Source organism: Neophocaena asiaeorientalis, unplaced genomic scaffold, assembly GCF_003031525.2.
Source record: "Neophocaena asiaeorientalis asiaeorientalis breed wild unplaced genomic scaffold, Neophocaena_asiaeorientalis_V1.1 scaffold197, whole genome shotgun sequence".
In the NCBI taxonomy this organism is placed as follows: domain Eukaryota; kingdom Metazoa; phylum Chordata; class Mammalia; order Artiodactyla; family Phocoenidae; genus Neophocaena; species Neophocaena asiaeorientalis.
Window position 1 is genome coordinate 7,517,282 of NW_020174703.1, and position 13,269 is coordinate 7,530,550.

The 13,269-nt window shown below is 36.0% G+C and overlaps 1 protein-coding gene across 1 annotated transcript in view; it reads left to right on the forward strand.

The window, feature by feature from the left end:
- Positions 1 to 5,907: 5,907 nt before the first annotated feature.
- Positions 5,908 to 13,269, forward strand: part of ZPLD1 (zona pellucida like domain containing 1) — a 38,234-nt gene continuing 30,872 nt past the window's right edge. Inside the window, exon 1 of the mRNA XM_024759289.1 lies at positions 5,908 to 6,013. Coding sequence (XP_024615057.1) covers positions 5,908 to 6,013 — 106 coding nt within the window. The remainder of the gene's footprint in view (positions 6,014 to 13,269) is intronic.

Genomic DNA, 13,269 nt, shown 5'->3' on the forward strand with positions numbered 1-13,269 from the left:
GTAAAAGCAGTTTTGAACAGATTCACTTTTTCTCATGTCACAGGGGTGCTGTTTAATAAATTACTTTTCTTGGGTATTAAGAGCCAACTTTATTCATCTGAAAAGGTTAATGCGTCTGTTCAAAGTGTCCAAGTTATTCCCAGAGAATAATTTATGCACTGAAAATCTGTTTTATTTGGGAAATGCCTAAAGAAAAAAAAAAAGTGCAGTACAAATTAAACACAGGTAGATGTGGTAGTTCATAAATGAAGTTGTTTTTTTTCCCCCGAGCTTTATTTATATGGACTGATTTATATCCCTGACCATTTAAAATTTCAAAACTCCCTCTCCTCCGCCCCAGAATTTCCTATCATTCCTTTTACTTTTTCTCCATAGCACTAATTGTAAATATACTCTGTATTCCACTTATAGATTTCATTTTCTTCTGACTTCCTTCACTAGAATGTAAGTTCTATGCAAATAATTCTTTCTGATTGCATTACCTCAGCTCCCCTGGACACTACCAGGCACGTGTAAGCATTCAATAATATTTAATAAATGAATGTAGGAATAAATCAATATTGATTAAATTTACCAAGTAATCTCCAAATTTCCATTTGAGGTACTGTTGTAAGGGTCATTTTCTGGAAGGCAATGCCATATAATAGTTGAGGGTGGTTTCCGGAGTCATTGTGCATTGAATCTTTTTTTTAAATTTTTATTGGAGTATAGTTGCTTTACAATGTTGTGTCAGTTTCTGCTGTACCGCAAAGTGAATCAGCTATACGTATACTTATATCCCCTCTTTTTTTGGATTTCCTTCCCATTTAGGTCACCACAAAGCATTGAGTAGAGTTCCCTGTGCTATACAGTAGGTTCTCATTAGTTATTTATTTTATACATAGTATTGTATATATGTCAATTCCAATCTCCCAGTTCACCCGCCTTTCCCCCCTTGGTGTCCATACACTTGTTCTCTATGGCTGTGTCTCTACTTCTGCTTTGCAAATAGGTTCATCTGTAGCATTTTTCTAGATTCCACATATATGTATTAAAATACAATATTTGTTTTTCTCTTTCTGACTTACCTCATGCTATATGACAGTCTCTAGGTCCATCCATGTCTCTGCAAATGGCACAATTTTTTTCCTTCTTATGGCTGAGTAATATTCCATTGTATATATGTACCACATCTTCTTTATCCATTCCTCTGTTGATGGACATTTAGGTTGCTTCCATGACCTGGCTATTGTACATGGTGCTGCAATGAACACTGGGGTGCATGTATCTCTTTGAATTATGGTTTTCTCTGGGTATATGCCCAGGAGTGGGATTTCTGGATCATATGGTATATACACTGAATCTTGATTCTCATACTGGTTATCTGTTTAACCTTGGGCAAATTCCCTAACATTTCTGTGCCTCAGTTTTTTCATCTCAGAATAAGGAGAATAGTTTACCTGGATCATATGGTATATACACTGAATCTTGATTCTCATACTGGTTATCTGTTTAACCTTGGGCAAATTCCCTAACATTTCTGTGCCTCAGTTTTTTCATCTCAGAATAAGGAGAATAGTTTACCTGTATCATGGTTAGAAAATATACTTAGAAAATATTGTTAGAAAAGTGCTTAAAAAAACATTCTGGTGCATAATCAGCCCTTAACAGTCACTGGCAGTATCATTAAATCAATTTGTGAAAATAATAATATTTTTATGCACTCTGAATAAGTGAAATAAAGTCTGACAAGTATGTAGATATTAAAAATATTTTGCCTCAATCATCTGAAGCACTTAGCTCAAAGCATATTTTAAGAATTCATTATTAATATAATTTACTTTCTGAAAATTAACAAGACATTAATTTGATTTATTTGACAAACTCCAATTAAGTCGAACAGAGTATTACAATAATTCCAAAGATCAAGCTTAGTTTTGAATTCTTCTCTGTCATTTACTAGGTCTGTGACCCTGGACAAGTCAATTAAAAACCTTGACCTCAGTTTCCACATTAGTAACATGGGTGAAAATTAAATCTATGTTAGTAGTTGAATATTAAACATAGCACAGAATCTGGCACTTAACAGATCTTAATAAAAGGAGGGTCAAAAAAAGATTATTAAATGTATAAAATCTAGAGAACAGTGTGACAGAACTATCTCAATTTATATAAAACTGAGTGAGAATTAAAAGTGAAATTATGTTTTTCTGACTCCAAGTTCAATCTTAAGCAAATAAAGTAGAAATTCATATTTTAGAAGAAGTTATTTTAAAACAAGAACTTAATATGAGAAATATTGACATTTGATAGTAAGTCACTCAGCATATGACTTCCTTTGTATCACTCAGTATAAAACACAGAGCCTCAATACCAGTTTAAGAGATGCAAGTGTCTCTTTAAAATCAACACTTTTGAATTCCTTAAAATTCAATGTTATACATACAATCCTCTCCCTCCCCTATCACAATCAATTTAAATTTATGGAGGTACTGAGTTAAGAAAGATGTACAAAAACCTTGTGATACATGTCTTCAAGGTCATTGTTATCTAAGAATGTGTTACTAATGTTTTGTAATATTGACCATGTCAGACAGTCTTGTACAACACTGTTAAGCACCAAAGTAGGGTCATTGGATGCTGCACTTAGTGATGGTGGAGAAGATGGGAAATGCTTCTGCTCAGGTTCTCTAATCAGAGTTTGCTGGAGCCACAATGGGACAGCAAGCATTTCAGGTCATCCCAGGGTAAACCACAGACACTGGGTTCTACCTTGTGACATGAAGCTCAACTAAGTTTTTTAAGCCAGATAGAGACTGGAGTACACATGTCTAGAATTGCACATGCCCAGGAGCTGGGGAGTCTGAGCAAACAAGACATTATGCTTTAATGAGCGTAAAGAATCTCAACACAGTCTCCAAACCCCAAGCACTCCCATTTCAGAAAAAAAATTCTAGAAACTGTGGCAAGTAACATCTCCAAGCTTGCTACTACTGTGAGTTGATAGTCAAGTTTTCTATGTACAGAGCAAATGATGGAGATAGGATTGAGGATGGGGAGTGTACAAAAAATAGTTCATTAACTCCCAAAGTCTTGAAAATGCCATGAGCACTGCCAATGTTATAGGGATCAGAATGTGGATACTGCCTATACAAAAGTTGTGGTGTCCTTCAAAATTCCCCTGCTTAACGTACCATAATATTAAACATAGACCAATACAAATAACATTATAAATATGATAATGTGATGCAACTAATCAGGGCTGTTACTAGCCCCTGGGGCACCTTTGTATTGTGCAGTCTAGCTCCAGAGCATGCGGCTTAGTCAGAGGAGCACAGACCCTGTCACCATCCCTCTCCACGGGGTTGAGAGTGCCTTATGTCCAGACTGTGCTATGTTCTTTACGTGTTTGTAGTTTATAAAGTCTTATGATCATCATCTTGGTTTTCAAATGCTAAATCTAGAGAATGCCTGAGGGGGAATTTGTATCTGCTGATATCAAAATCAATGGATTTTTTTGTTAAAGCAAGCTGCCTTCTACCTCTACCTTCTTCTTGTCAAAAAAATATTTATTAAGAGTTTTAATCTCCATGACAGAGCTCTAAGTCTTATTCAAAGTGTAAGATATGTCTTTTGGACAACCTCGGATCTGATCTAATGTTGTAAAGCAAAGACTTTACTACTGCTATTAGTGGTCCATTTCAAGTAGCACGTGTTTCTTAACCATTTTTGCTAAACATAGATGTGTCCAGTTTAGTCTGTAGTAATAATTCTCACTGTTTCCACAATCAGGACCTCCTCTCCCTTTTTAAAAAATAATTTTCTTCCTCACAATGCCCATATTATTGAATACATCTATTAAACAAATTGCATTCACTATGTAAGAATTTGTTTATTTTTATATGAAAAGATCTAATAAAGGGTACACGATTTTAAAAGCTAAAGAAAACAACTGATGATAAATGGCAACCAAAATAACATGAAATTTATTTACTAACAGATGATATTTAGGTAGCTTGTGCAGCAAGCTCTTATCAGAAAGTTCTGGAGTTGAATTCTAATCCCACTTGTTTTCCATGTCACTTTAGCATCCTGAGACTTATTTTTCCTTTTCTGTACATGGAGTGGTGATTCCAGTATCATCCAGTGTTTATAAGGATTTGAATGAGAGACTATAGGTAAATGATCTGGCAACACACTGCCTTCTTTGTATACAGCATCCACTCAATAAGCATTATTTTTCTCCTGTGAGACAATATAAAAGCTAGAAAGCCTTTTTGAATAATAAAAATAACTCACTCTTGAAAATTCCTGACTCTGAATCTGTTGTCTCTCTAGATTGAGAGACAACAGTGTGAGTCTAGAGTCTCCAGTGCCTTCTAGGAATTAATGGGACCCATCATGAGAAGGAAGCGGCAGGGCATTGCATTGCTGTTTGTGTGATGGGATGTACCGTTCAGACACAAGCTGCTGTCTTTCCTAAAAGTCTTCCAAAGACTCCAAAACAGCAAGGCTGTCTTCGTCTATTTGGAGTGACCTGAGGAGCTAGACATTGAAGTCATAGGCATGGCCGAGAGACCACAGGGTCTGGGTCAGCCATTTGTGTGAGTCTTCTGTTTCTGGAGTGTCCTAGCGGATCAGAACTAACCAGACATGGCTGTTCTTCCTAAAGTGACTAGGTTTGTGCCTCAGTGGTATGTTATAGTGTGTAAGGAAGGAAGCTTCTATTTAATTAATAGTTTTTGTGTCCATTTTGGGGAGTAAACTCATGCTTTCCTTTCCCACATCCTCACCAAAGTGACTTTGTTCACCATAAACATGTTCTACTAAAATGACGATTCAAAAGCAAGATGTATTTCCTTCCTTTTGCTAAAGACTTGATTGATCATCTAAGGGCAGATCTTTAAGGACAGCTAAAACATCATTTTTTTCCCCCAAGCCCAAAGCTTTAAAAATGCAATAAATTATTTGAATAAGCCATTTGCAGTTTTATTTTCTTTTTGTTTTTTATACATAGACCAAAACCACCAACCCAAAAGATTTTTTTCCAGTGCACAAACTATGCTCTGAGAATAAGTTGGGCACTTCTGGAAGATATTTTAGCTTTATCAGGACAATAAAAGGCCATAAAGGAAAAAAAAAATTAAATACCAGACTGACTGGAGTTTAAGTATTAAAGTCAATTTATATTTATTTGTTCAACACGCATTGACAATTTCCATTACACTCTCCTAAGAATTCAAGGTTTTCATACTTCTGTATCAATTATCAACCACCAATGAGCAGCCATTGGAGAAACCAGGATGTCATTCTACACGTAGTATTTTTCTGTTCTCCCTTTTGCTTTATTCCTGTGTTTCCTAGGAAAATGATATACAAACCATTGATTTTGAGAAGTAGTAGTATCCTGGAATTCCTTTGTTGAGAGGAAATTTTTCTTGACATTATTTGGTCATTGAGAGAATTGAGAATTCTCTGAAAATCAACTCTTGAATGTTAAATCCCTCTGACTATGGATATTGGTACTTTAAAGGGTAGCATTGCCTCCAAATCAGTCAGTCTGCCTAGCTATGCTGTTCTAATCTGCTAAATACTTGGTTTGAGTTCTTCCTATTTATAATAAAAATCTTTCTTTCACAAATGTTATGATTTATATCTTAGTTCTTCTACTACAAAAGCCTAGCTTTGTCACGCTTGCAAACTGGAGTCAAAGAATAAAAATAATTTTGAAATATTGTAGCCAAAATCTCTGCCTCATTGTTGATAATTATTTCTGATAATCCTTAGGTCTTTAATGAGCTTTGCCTGCATGGATGTAGACAGCCTGCCTATCCAACAGTGAGGTGAGATCAGCCTCAGTCTTCCCAGCAAGTGAGAGTGAAGGCTGGTGATGTCAACATGAAACGTAACTCTTTTCTAGGTTTTGCAATGGAACGGATATGGTTGCTCTTGCTTCTAACAATTAGAGTGCTTCCAGGGTCTGCTCAGTTCAATGGCTACAATTGTGACACCAACCTCCACAGTAGATTTCCTGGTAAGTCTGAACCCAATCTTTTCTCTAATTGTATCTGGAAAGAGCGATTATGTTTGAATAGTAAATCATGTGACGTTTCTAATTTATTTGAGGAAAGGTAATCGGGCTTGCTCCAGAATAAAGACAAGAGTATGTAGGAATGGCTTCATGAGCCCAGACCTAGTATGAAAGTACTTGACAGGTTTAGTAAAATAAGGAGGTCAGGATGCGGAATGTCCAAAGACAAGTTTACAAAGATAAGTTAAAGCAGGGTTCTTAATGATTTTGAATACCACAAATGATAGGATTTTTTTTTTTTTTTACTATGGGAAATTTCAAACATATGCAAAAGTAGAGATTAGTAAAAAAGCACTCATAGTAATCATACAGCTTCATCAGTTGTCAACATTTATAAATTTTGTTTATCTCTCCTTCTTACTACCTCCATCTCTGAAATATTTAAAAATAAATTCATTATTCATGTTTCATTATATATATAAGTGAAAAGAACTTAAAAAAGTCATTACACTTGTATATCTAATAAACTTAACGATAATTACTCAATATCATCTTATACTCAGCCAATTTGCCTCTAAATCCACATGGTGCATTTGTTGACGTGTTTCTTAAGTCTGTCTTAATTTATAGAAGTCCCTTGCTTTTCTAAAATGCCATTTATCTCTTTAAATAATTTGGTTATTTGTTTCTTAGAATTCCAACACTCTGGATCTGGTTGACTGTAACTCTTATGTGTCATTTAACATGCTTCTCTTTTCCTGTATAACCTGTCAACTAATGAGAGCTAGAGGTTTGAGTAAATTCAGGTTCAATTGTTTTGGCAAGGATACTTTTTGTATTATTTGTGTAATAAAAGTGTTTTGTCTTCATTTTGTAAGCAATGAAGAGCCATTGCATCTTTTTAAACATACCTTTTTAAGGATTTGATGTGGTCACATTTTGTTTCAGAAAGCAGACGTTGGGGAAAGTATGAAGGACAGAATCAAGTTAGAAGAGACTAGAGGCAGAGAGAAATGTCACAAAGGCAGTGACAATGGAAGCAGTAGAAGGAGACAGTTATTAAGAGATGCAGTATTTTGTGGTGGACTCCCCAGAACTTGAGAACTGATTTGACTTGGGAAGTGAGAGAAAGAGAAGGCTAGAGGCTGTTTTGAACTTAGATAACTGGATGTTGATACTGTTAACTGACGCCAAAAGTATAGGGCATTTGCATGTTTTAGAAAGGAAGTTTGGGGTCGAAAATAATGACTTTGAAGTGCTCTTAGAGAGTAGAGTGGCAGCCTCTACTCAGAAGTAGGAAATATGGACCTGGGTCCGAGGAGAGAGGTTGAAACCAAAAATAGCTGTGTGAGAGTTGAATCCCTGTGCAGTGAGTGAGCAATGAATGAGGGGTAGGAAAAGGAAAGTTGTGGAAATAGACTACTATTTAAATAACCCTGGTGGTGAAAGAAAGGGAGGGTAAACTGAGCCAGCAGTTTAAATGAGAACGGAGATTTTTGGATTAGAGGACTAGAGACACCTGAGTCTACATGAGCAAAGGGAAAGTATTCAGAGACTAGGAATACTAACAAAGAAATAATTGATGTAATGAGGAAAGAAAATATGGAAGCGATCAAAGGTACAGGTGGAGGAGTTAACCTTGGAAAAGCGGCAGCTGTTTGTTTGATTTAGGAGAGAAGAGATATAAAAGACAGAGGCAGAGAGATGCTAATTATGTTCATCTTCTTGGTTGAAGTGGAAGGCAGAGGCCCTCAGAGAGTGAGGGGCCAGAGGCCTGGCTGGGGCCTGGGAAGCGTAGTCAAGTCTTACCCTGTTATGGATAAAAGAGAAGGCCAGAATGTAAGAAGATTGCTCGGCAGAGAGGAACTAGCTGATGATGTAGTATACCTGTAAAGGTAAATAAAACCTGTAAATAAGCCAAGGAGTGACTAGGACAGCAAAAGGAAGTATTTGTCATATGGTAAAATTTTTAAATTATGTTAAAACTTCCATTTACAATGGTGCCCACTGACCATCGGCGTCAAAAATCACCTGAGATAGTTGTTCAGTGTGGACTTCACTGCTTTCCCCCAGATATGTAGTGTCAGAATCTCTGAATATGGTGCTGGGAATTTGTATTTTAAATCCTGCAGATGAGTCTCATATGCATTATGATTGAGAACAGCTGACGGTATTCTATTACTTTCTTGAATCCATTATTCCAGTTAAAAGCGCAGTCATGTTTGGGGAAATATAACCAAAAACAAAATCTTCTCCCAACCCAAAAATTCTTTCCACAAAGATAGTAGAAATGAGAACACATTTATCATTGAATAAGCATTAAACCAGAATGTGATGCTCAACACAGGCAATTCATTAAAAGTTTGCAAAGACAGAAAGGAATCTCACTCTTTTACATAGTCAAGCAGAGGCAACCCATTGCATACATGTTTTCAAAATAAATAATAATTAGTTCTCAAGTAAGAGGACTTGACAGCACCATTTGTCATGTATAGTTCATCCTGAATTTATCTGGTAATTGAGGTGACCATCTGTGTTAGTATAGTAGCTTTCTCCAGAGGGAAGATAAAATTCTCATACCTTTATGAAAGGAGGTACTTTTGTGATTTGGAGCAAGGCTCCCTCAGAAGTGAGGCTCCCACCCTCCCCAGACTGTGAGATAAGGATACTATTTTCCTTGATGCTTACATTTCTAAGAGATGGTTCCCAAGTCCTTGAGACGTCCCTGCATCATAAAGCTGACAAAAGTCCTATCTAATTTTCAAAAGGATTTATATACATTTCAAGGAGAAGAGAAAGTACTTACAAGTTTTCTGATATAAATGGTCTCTTCCTTTATTTTCAACAGGGAGAATTAAAACTCTTATTTTTAATTTGTATTTGTCCTTACGCATGTTAGCACTTTTAGTACTTTTGGGCTTAGACAACAAATATCCAAACTTTCCAAATTTATACACACACACACACATTGTTGCAATTTAAAATTTATATTAAAAAAACCTAAAATTCAGATAAATCAAAAGTTCCATGAGAGGCTTTAAGTTTATATGGGTAGTCTTTTCAAGTAAGCCCATTTTTGCAGGTTGTGTGCAAAAGACCAGAGTGAGCAAATAAAGCCTGAAGGTTAATTGCTCACTCCCCTCTTGACCTGTGGCTTCTCTTCCGCATCAGGATCACCCTTGATGTCATAAGGAGCTCCACAAGCTGCTCAGATACTAAGCAATGGGCTAGAATGAGAATGAGTCTGGCAAAGGAGAGGAGCTATCTAAATGCAAAGTAATGTTAATAATGATGAGAGTAATCATCTCACCCTATCTGACCTTTGCTGTTTCATGACATTAGAACTATTTTCTTTAATTTCCATGCCATTTATCCTTAAGCCAAGGGAACCACCATGGCCTAATTCATTTTAAATTTAAAGGGATACCATTTAATTTTAAAGGTAGTTAACTCTTGCCTATCGAAGCTAGTAGCAGGGAATAGACTCATGCCCAACTGACATTATAATTATGTTCTTCCAAGAATAAAATGCAATCCATAGTTGACTTTTAGAGTACCAAAGAATTATCTGGTCAAAGTGAAACATGCAGATAAATGCATTTGGCCTCTGCAACTAATGGATACCTTCTGGAACCAGCCCCTCTTTTAGAAGACGGTATATGTAAGGGTCGGCCTAAACTTTCAAGCCTCTAAAGAAGTCTTTAATGATAAAGGCACAATCAAGGAGAGATTAGGTTAATGACACCAGAAACTTTGTGGCCTGACATTGTTTTATGGTGAACTAACCAGCCATGGGAAACTAAACGTAAGTCAATATTTTATGACTTGTCATTTTATATTCTATTTGAAATAGTGCTAAGAAGGAATAAATTCCATGTATAGAATGCTAGGCACATTATGTAATTCTCTCTTTTGTTTCTTACAATAAACCTACAAAACTTTTTAATTTTTACTTTATGATATGGAGATTGAGGATTAGAATTTTTCTAATACTGCAAAGCTAGCAATTGTCAGAGATATAACACTAGAGCTCTTTCCATCAAACCATGATGCCTTAAAGTGAATCTTGAATACTAAGTTTAAAAAATGATTTATACCAAAAACCAAATAATCCAATTACAAATGGGCAAACAAATGAATAGACATTTTTCCAAAGAAGACATACAGATGGACAGTAGGCACATGAAAAGGTGCTCACTAATCCTCAAGGAAATACAAATTAAAACCACAATGAGATATCACCTTACACCTGTCAGAATAGCTATCATCAAAAAGACAACAGATAAATGCTGGTGAGAATGTGGGAAGAGGGAACCCTTGTGCACTGCTGGTAGAAATGTAAATTGGTGCAGCAATTATGGAAAACAGTTTAAAGATTTCTCAAAAAATAAAAATGAACTACCGTATGATCCAGCAATTCCATTTCTGGGTATATATCTAAAGGAAACAAAATCATTATGTCAAAGAGACATCTGTACCCTATGTTCACTGCAGCATTATTTACAGTAGCTGAGACATGGAAACAACCAAAGTGTTTATCAACAGATGAATGGATAAAGTTGTGAGATACACATACACACACACACACACAATGGAATACCACACACACACACAAAAGAAGGAAATCCTGCCATTTGTGACAACGTGGATGGACTGCAAATGTTATTATGCTAAGTGAAATGTCATACAGAGAAAGACAAATACTATACGATCTCATTTATATGTGGAATCTAAAAAACAAAAGCAAAACTCATAGAAAATGAGAAGAGATTTGTGCTTACCAGATGCAGGGGTGGGGGCATGGGAGAATGGATCGAAGTGGTCAAAAGGTACAAACTTCACACTATAAGATAAATAAATACTGGGGATGTAATGTACAACATGATGGTTATAGTTAACACTGATGTATGCTATATTTAAAATATATTAAAAGTTGCTAAGAGAGTAAATCCTCAAAGTTCTCATGACAAGGAAAAAAGCATTTTTTTCCTTTTTTTTGTATCTATACGAATGATGGATATTAATTAAACTTATTTGGTAATCATTTCACAATAAGTGTAAGTCAAGTCATTATGCTGTCACCTTAAACTTATATAATGCCGTATGTCAATTGTATCTCAATAAAACTAAAATTTTAAAATTATGTGTAAATGGAGAATCACAATGGAAACTGCTACGTTAAAGAATTTGAAAAATCATATGGTAGGAAAATTTGTTTAGCTTTTTCAGGACCAGCTTGACTAAGGAAATTTTTTCTCTGATAATATTTATTAATATTTCAATGAGTACCAGTGTTCCCCAGGAAATAAAATAGAGAATCACCTATTTCAGTGATAGACTTCATGGGCAGGTCAAGTAAAATGAGCTGCCTGATTTTGTGTTAGGCTTTGCTTAACCATTGCACTGTTCTGTGCCCAAAGACAAAGTAAGAGTGGATTATGGAATAATTATCCCAGGGAATACGTTCTGTCTCTCTGTGTAGGTAAGAAAGGCCAATTCTGCTGCCTTCCTACATAGTAGTAGTGTTTTGGTCTCCAAGCTGTGAAGAGGATACCTGCTTTCGCTTTGCAGCTGTGACTGCAATTACTACACCAGATGAGGCAGAAGAGCTGATCGAGACAGCGATTGCAGATCACATCCTGATTAACCTTCAGTGATAAAGTGCAGTGGAGAGAAGAGGAATTATCAAGTTCAGTGACTGAACAATTCAGAGTTCTGAATTGTTCTTCTTTATTTTAATAACAAAGTTCCTTATTGCATGGATTTTTCATTTCCTCTACTTGTATAAGTAAAACCTATATGCTTTTTTCTGCTTGAAAAAGATGACCAAACTCTTCTAGTTCTAGCAAGTGTGAATAGAAGCCTGCAAAGTTTATGGAGGACTGCGTATGCATTTCTTTCAGCCCTGCAGACAACAGCTTGCATTTGCTAATGAGAAACAGAAGGGGAAAACTGAGGTGGTGAGAAACCTGTTCAATACAGAGGGGAAACCTGAATTCCTAATCCACTTTAAATTCTTCATCAGCTGCTGGTATTTTGGGTAGATGAAATATCAATACCCCTTTTAAACTTCTTGCTCAATATTGTATAAAAACTTGAGGAGAATTAACTTTAAAAATTGTGTTAAAACAACAAATATAACATCTGTTTTCTAAGCAATTTTAAGTTTATGTAGTGCCAAATATTGCTACTCTCATTTTATAGAGATAGAATTTAAAATGATATATAAATTACTTTTATAATCTGCTAAGATTATATAGTCTTGGAATATCTCTTGGAGTCCAGGAAATAAATTAGAGTTGACCTTCCATATCCATGGGTTCCACATCTGTGGATTCAACCAACCTCAATGAAAATATTCAGAAAAAAAATTCCAGAAAGTTCCAAAAAGCACAACTTGAATTTGCTGCATGCCAGCAAACATTTATATAGCATTTACATTGTATTTACAGCTATTTACATAACATTTACATCATATTAGGTATTATAAGTAATCTAAAGATGATTAAAAATATATAGGAAGATGTGCATAGGTTATATGCAAATACTGCATATGCCATTTTATGTAAGGGATTTCAGCATCCATGGATTTCTTTTAAATTTTGGTATCCAAGGGTGGTCCTGGAATCAATCCCCCATGGATACTGAGGGATGAGTGCCCTTTATTTCCAGGTGAGATTTCTGTGGTACTACAAAGCAGCGCAGTCTTCAGCATACAGAAAAGACTCCTCCTATTATACTGAATAGGTTTTGGTTCATACAATCAGTTTTAAACCAATGCTACCTTTAAGTGTGTATAAACCAGCCCATGGATCCAGGTGCAATCATATTCATGGGAATACCTGCATCTGAACTGCCCAGAGCCGTCAGTTGCTCACAATAGACTCACGCAGCCTCACACGTCTCTTTCAGTTGTTTCGAGGAGTGCCCAGGGCCTAGTTGCCATTTGAGGTAACTGTCCTGCTCCTCTGGTTATTAAACCGCTATGGTTTGTAGCATGGGGTGGAGGTGGGGAAGGAGAAGACTGACCCTCTTCCCAATTTTATTTCACACATTGCCACCTGAGCACTAAAGTAGACTCATTTGGGTTCAGTCTCGCAAAGCCTTTCACAACCCTCTTTCATTGTAATTCAAACCAGTTAGTTCCTCAAAAAGGAAGGGACTCAGTCACACACCCATGCCCTTTACAATTTGTTTCTCTCTCTTTCCTGTCCCTTTTTCATCCAAATCTCTCCCTGTTGTAAGCCTATAAATCATAC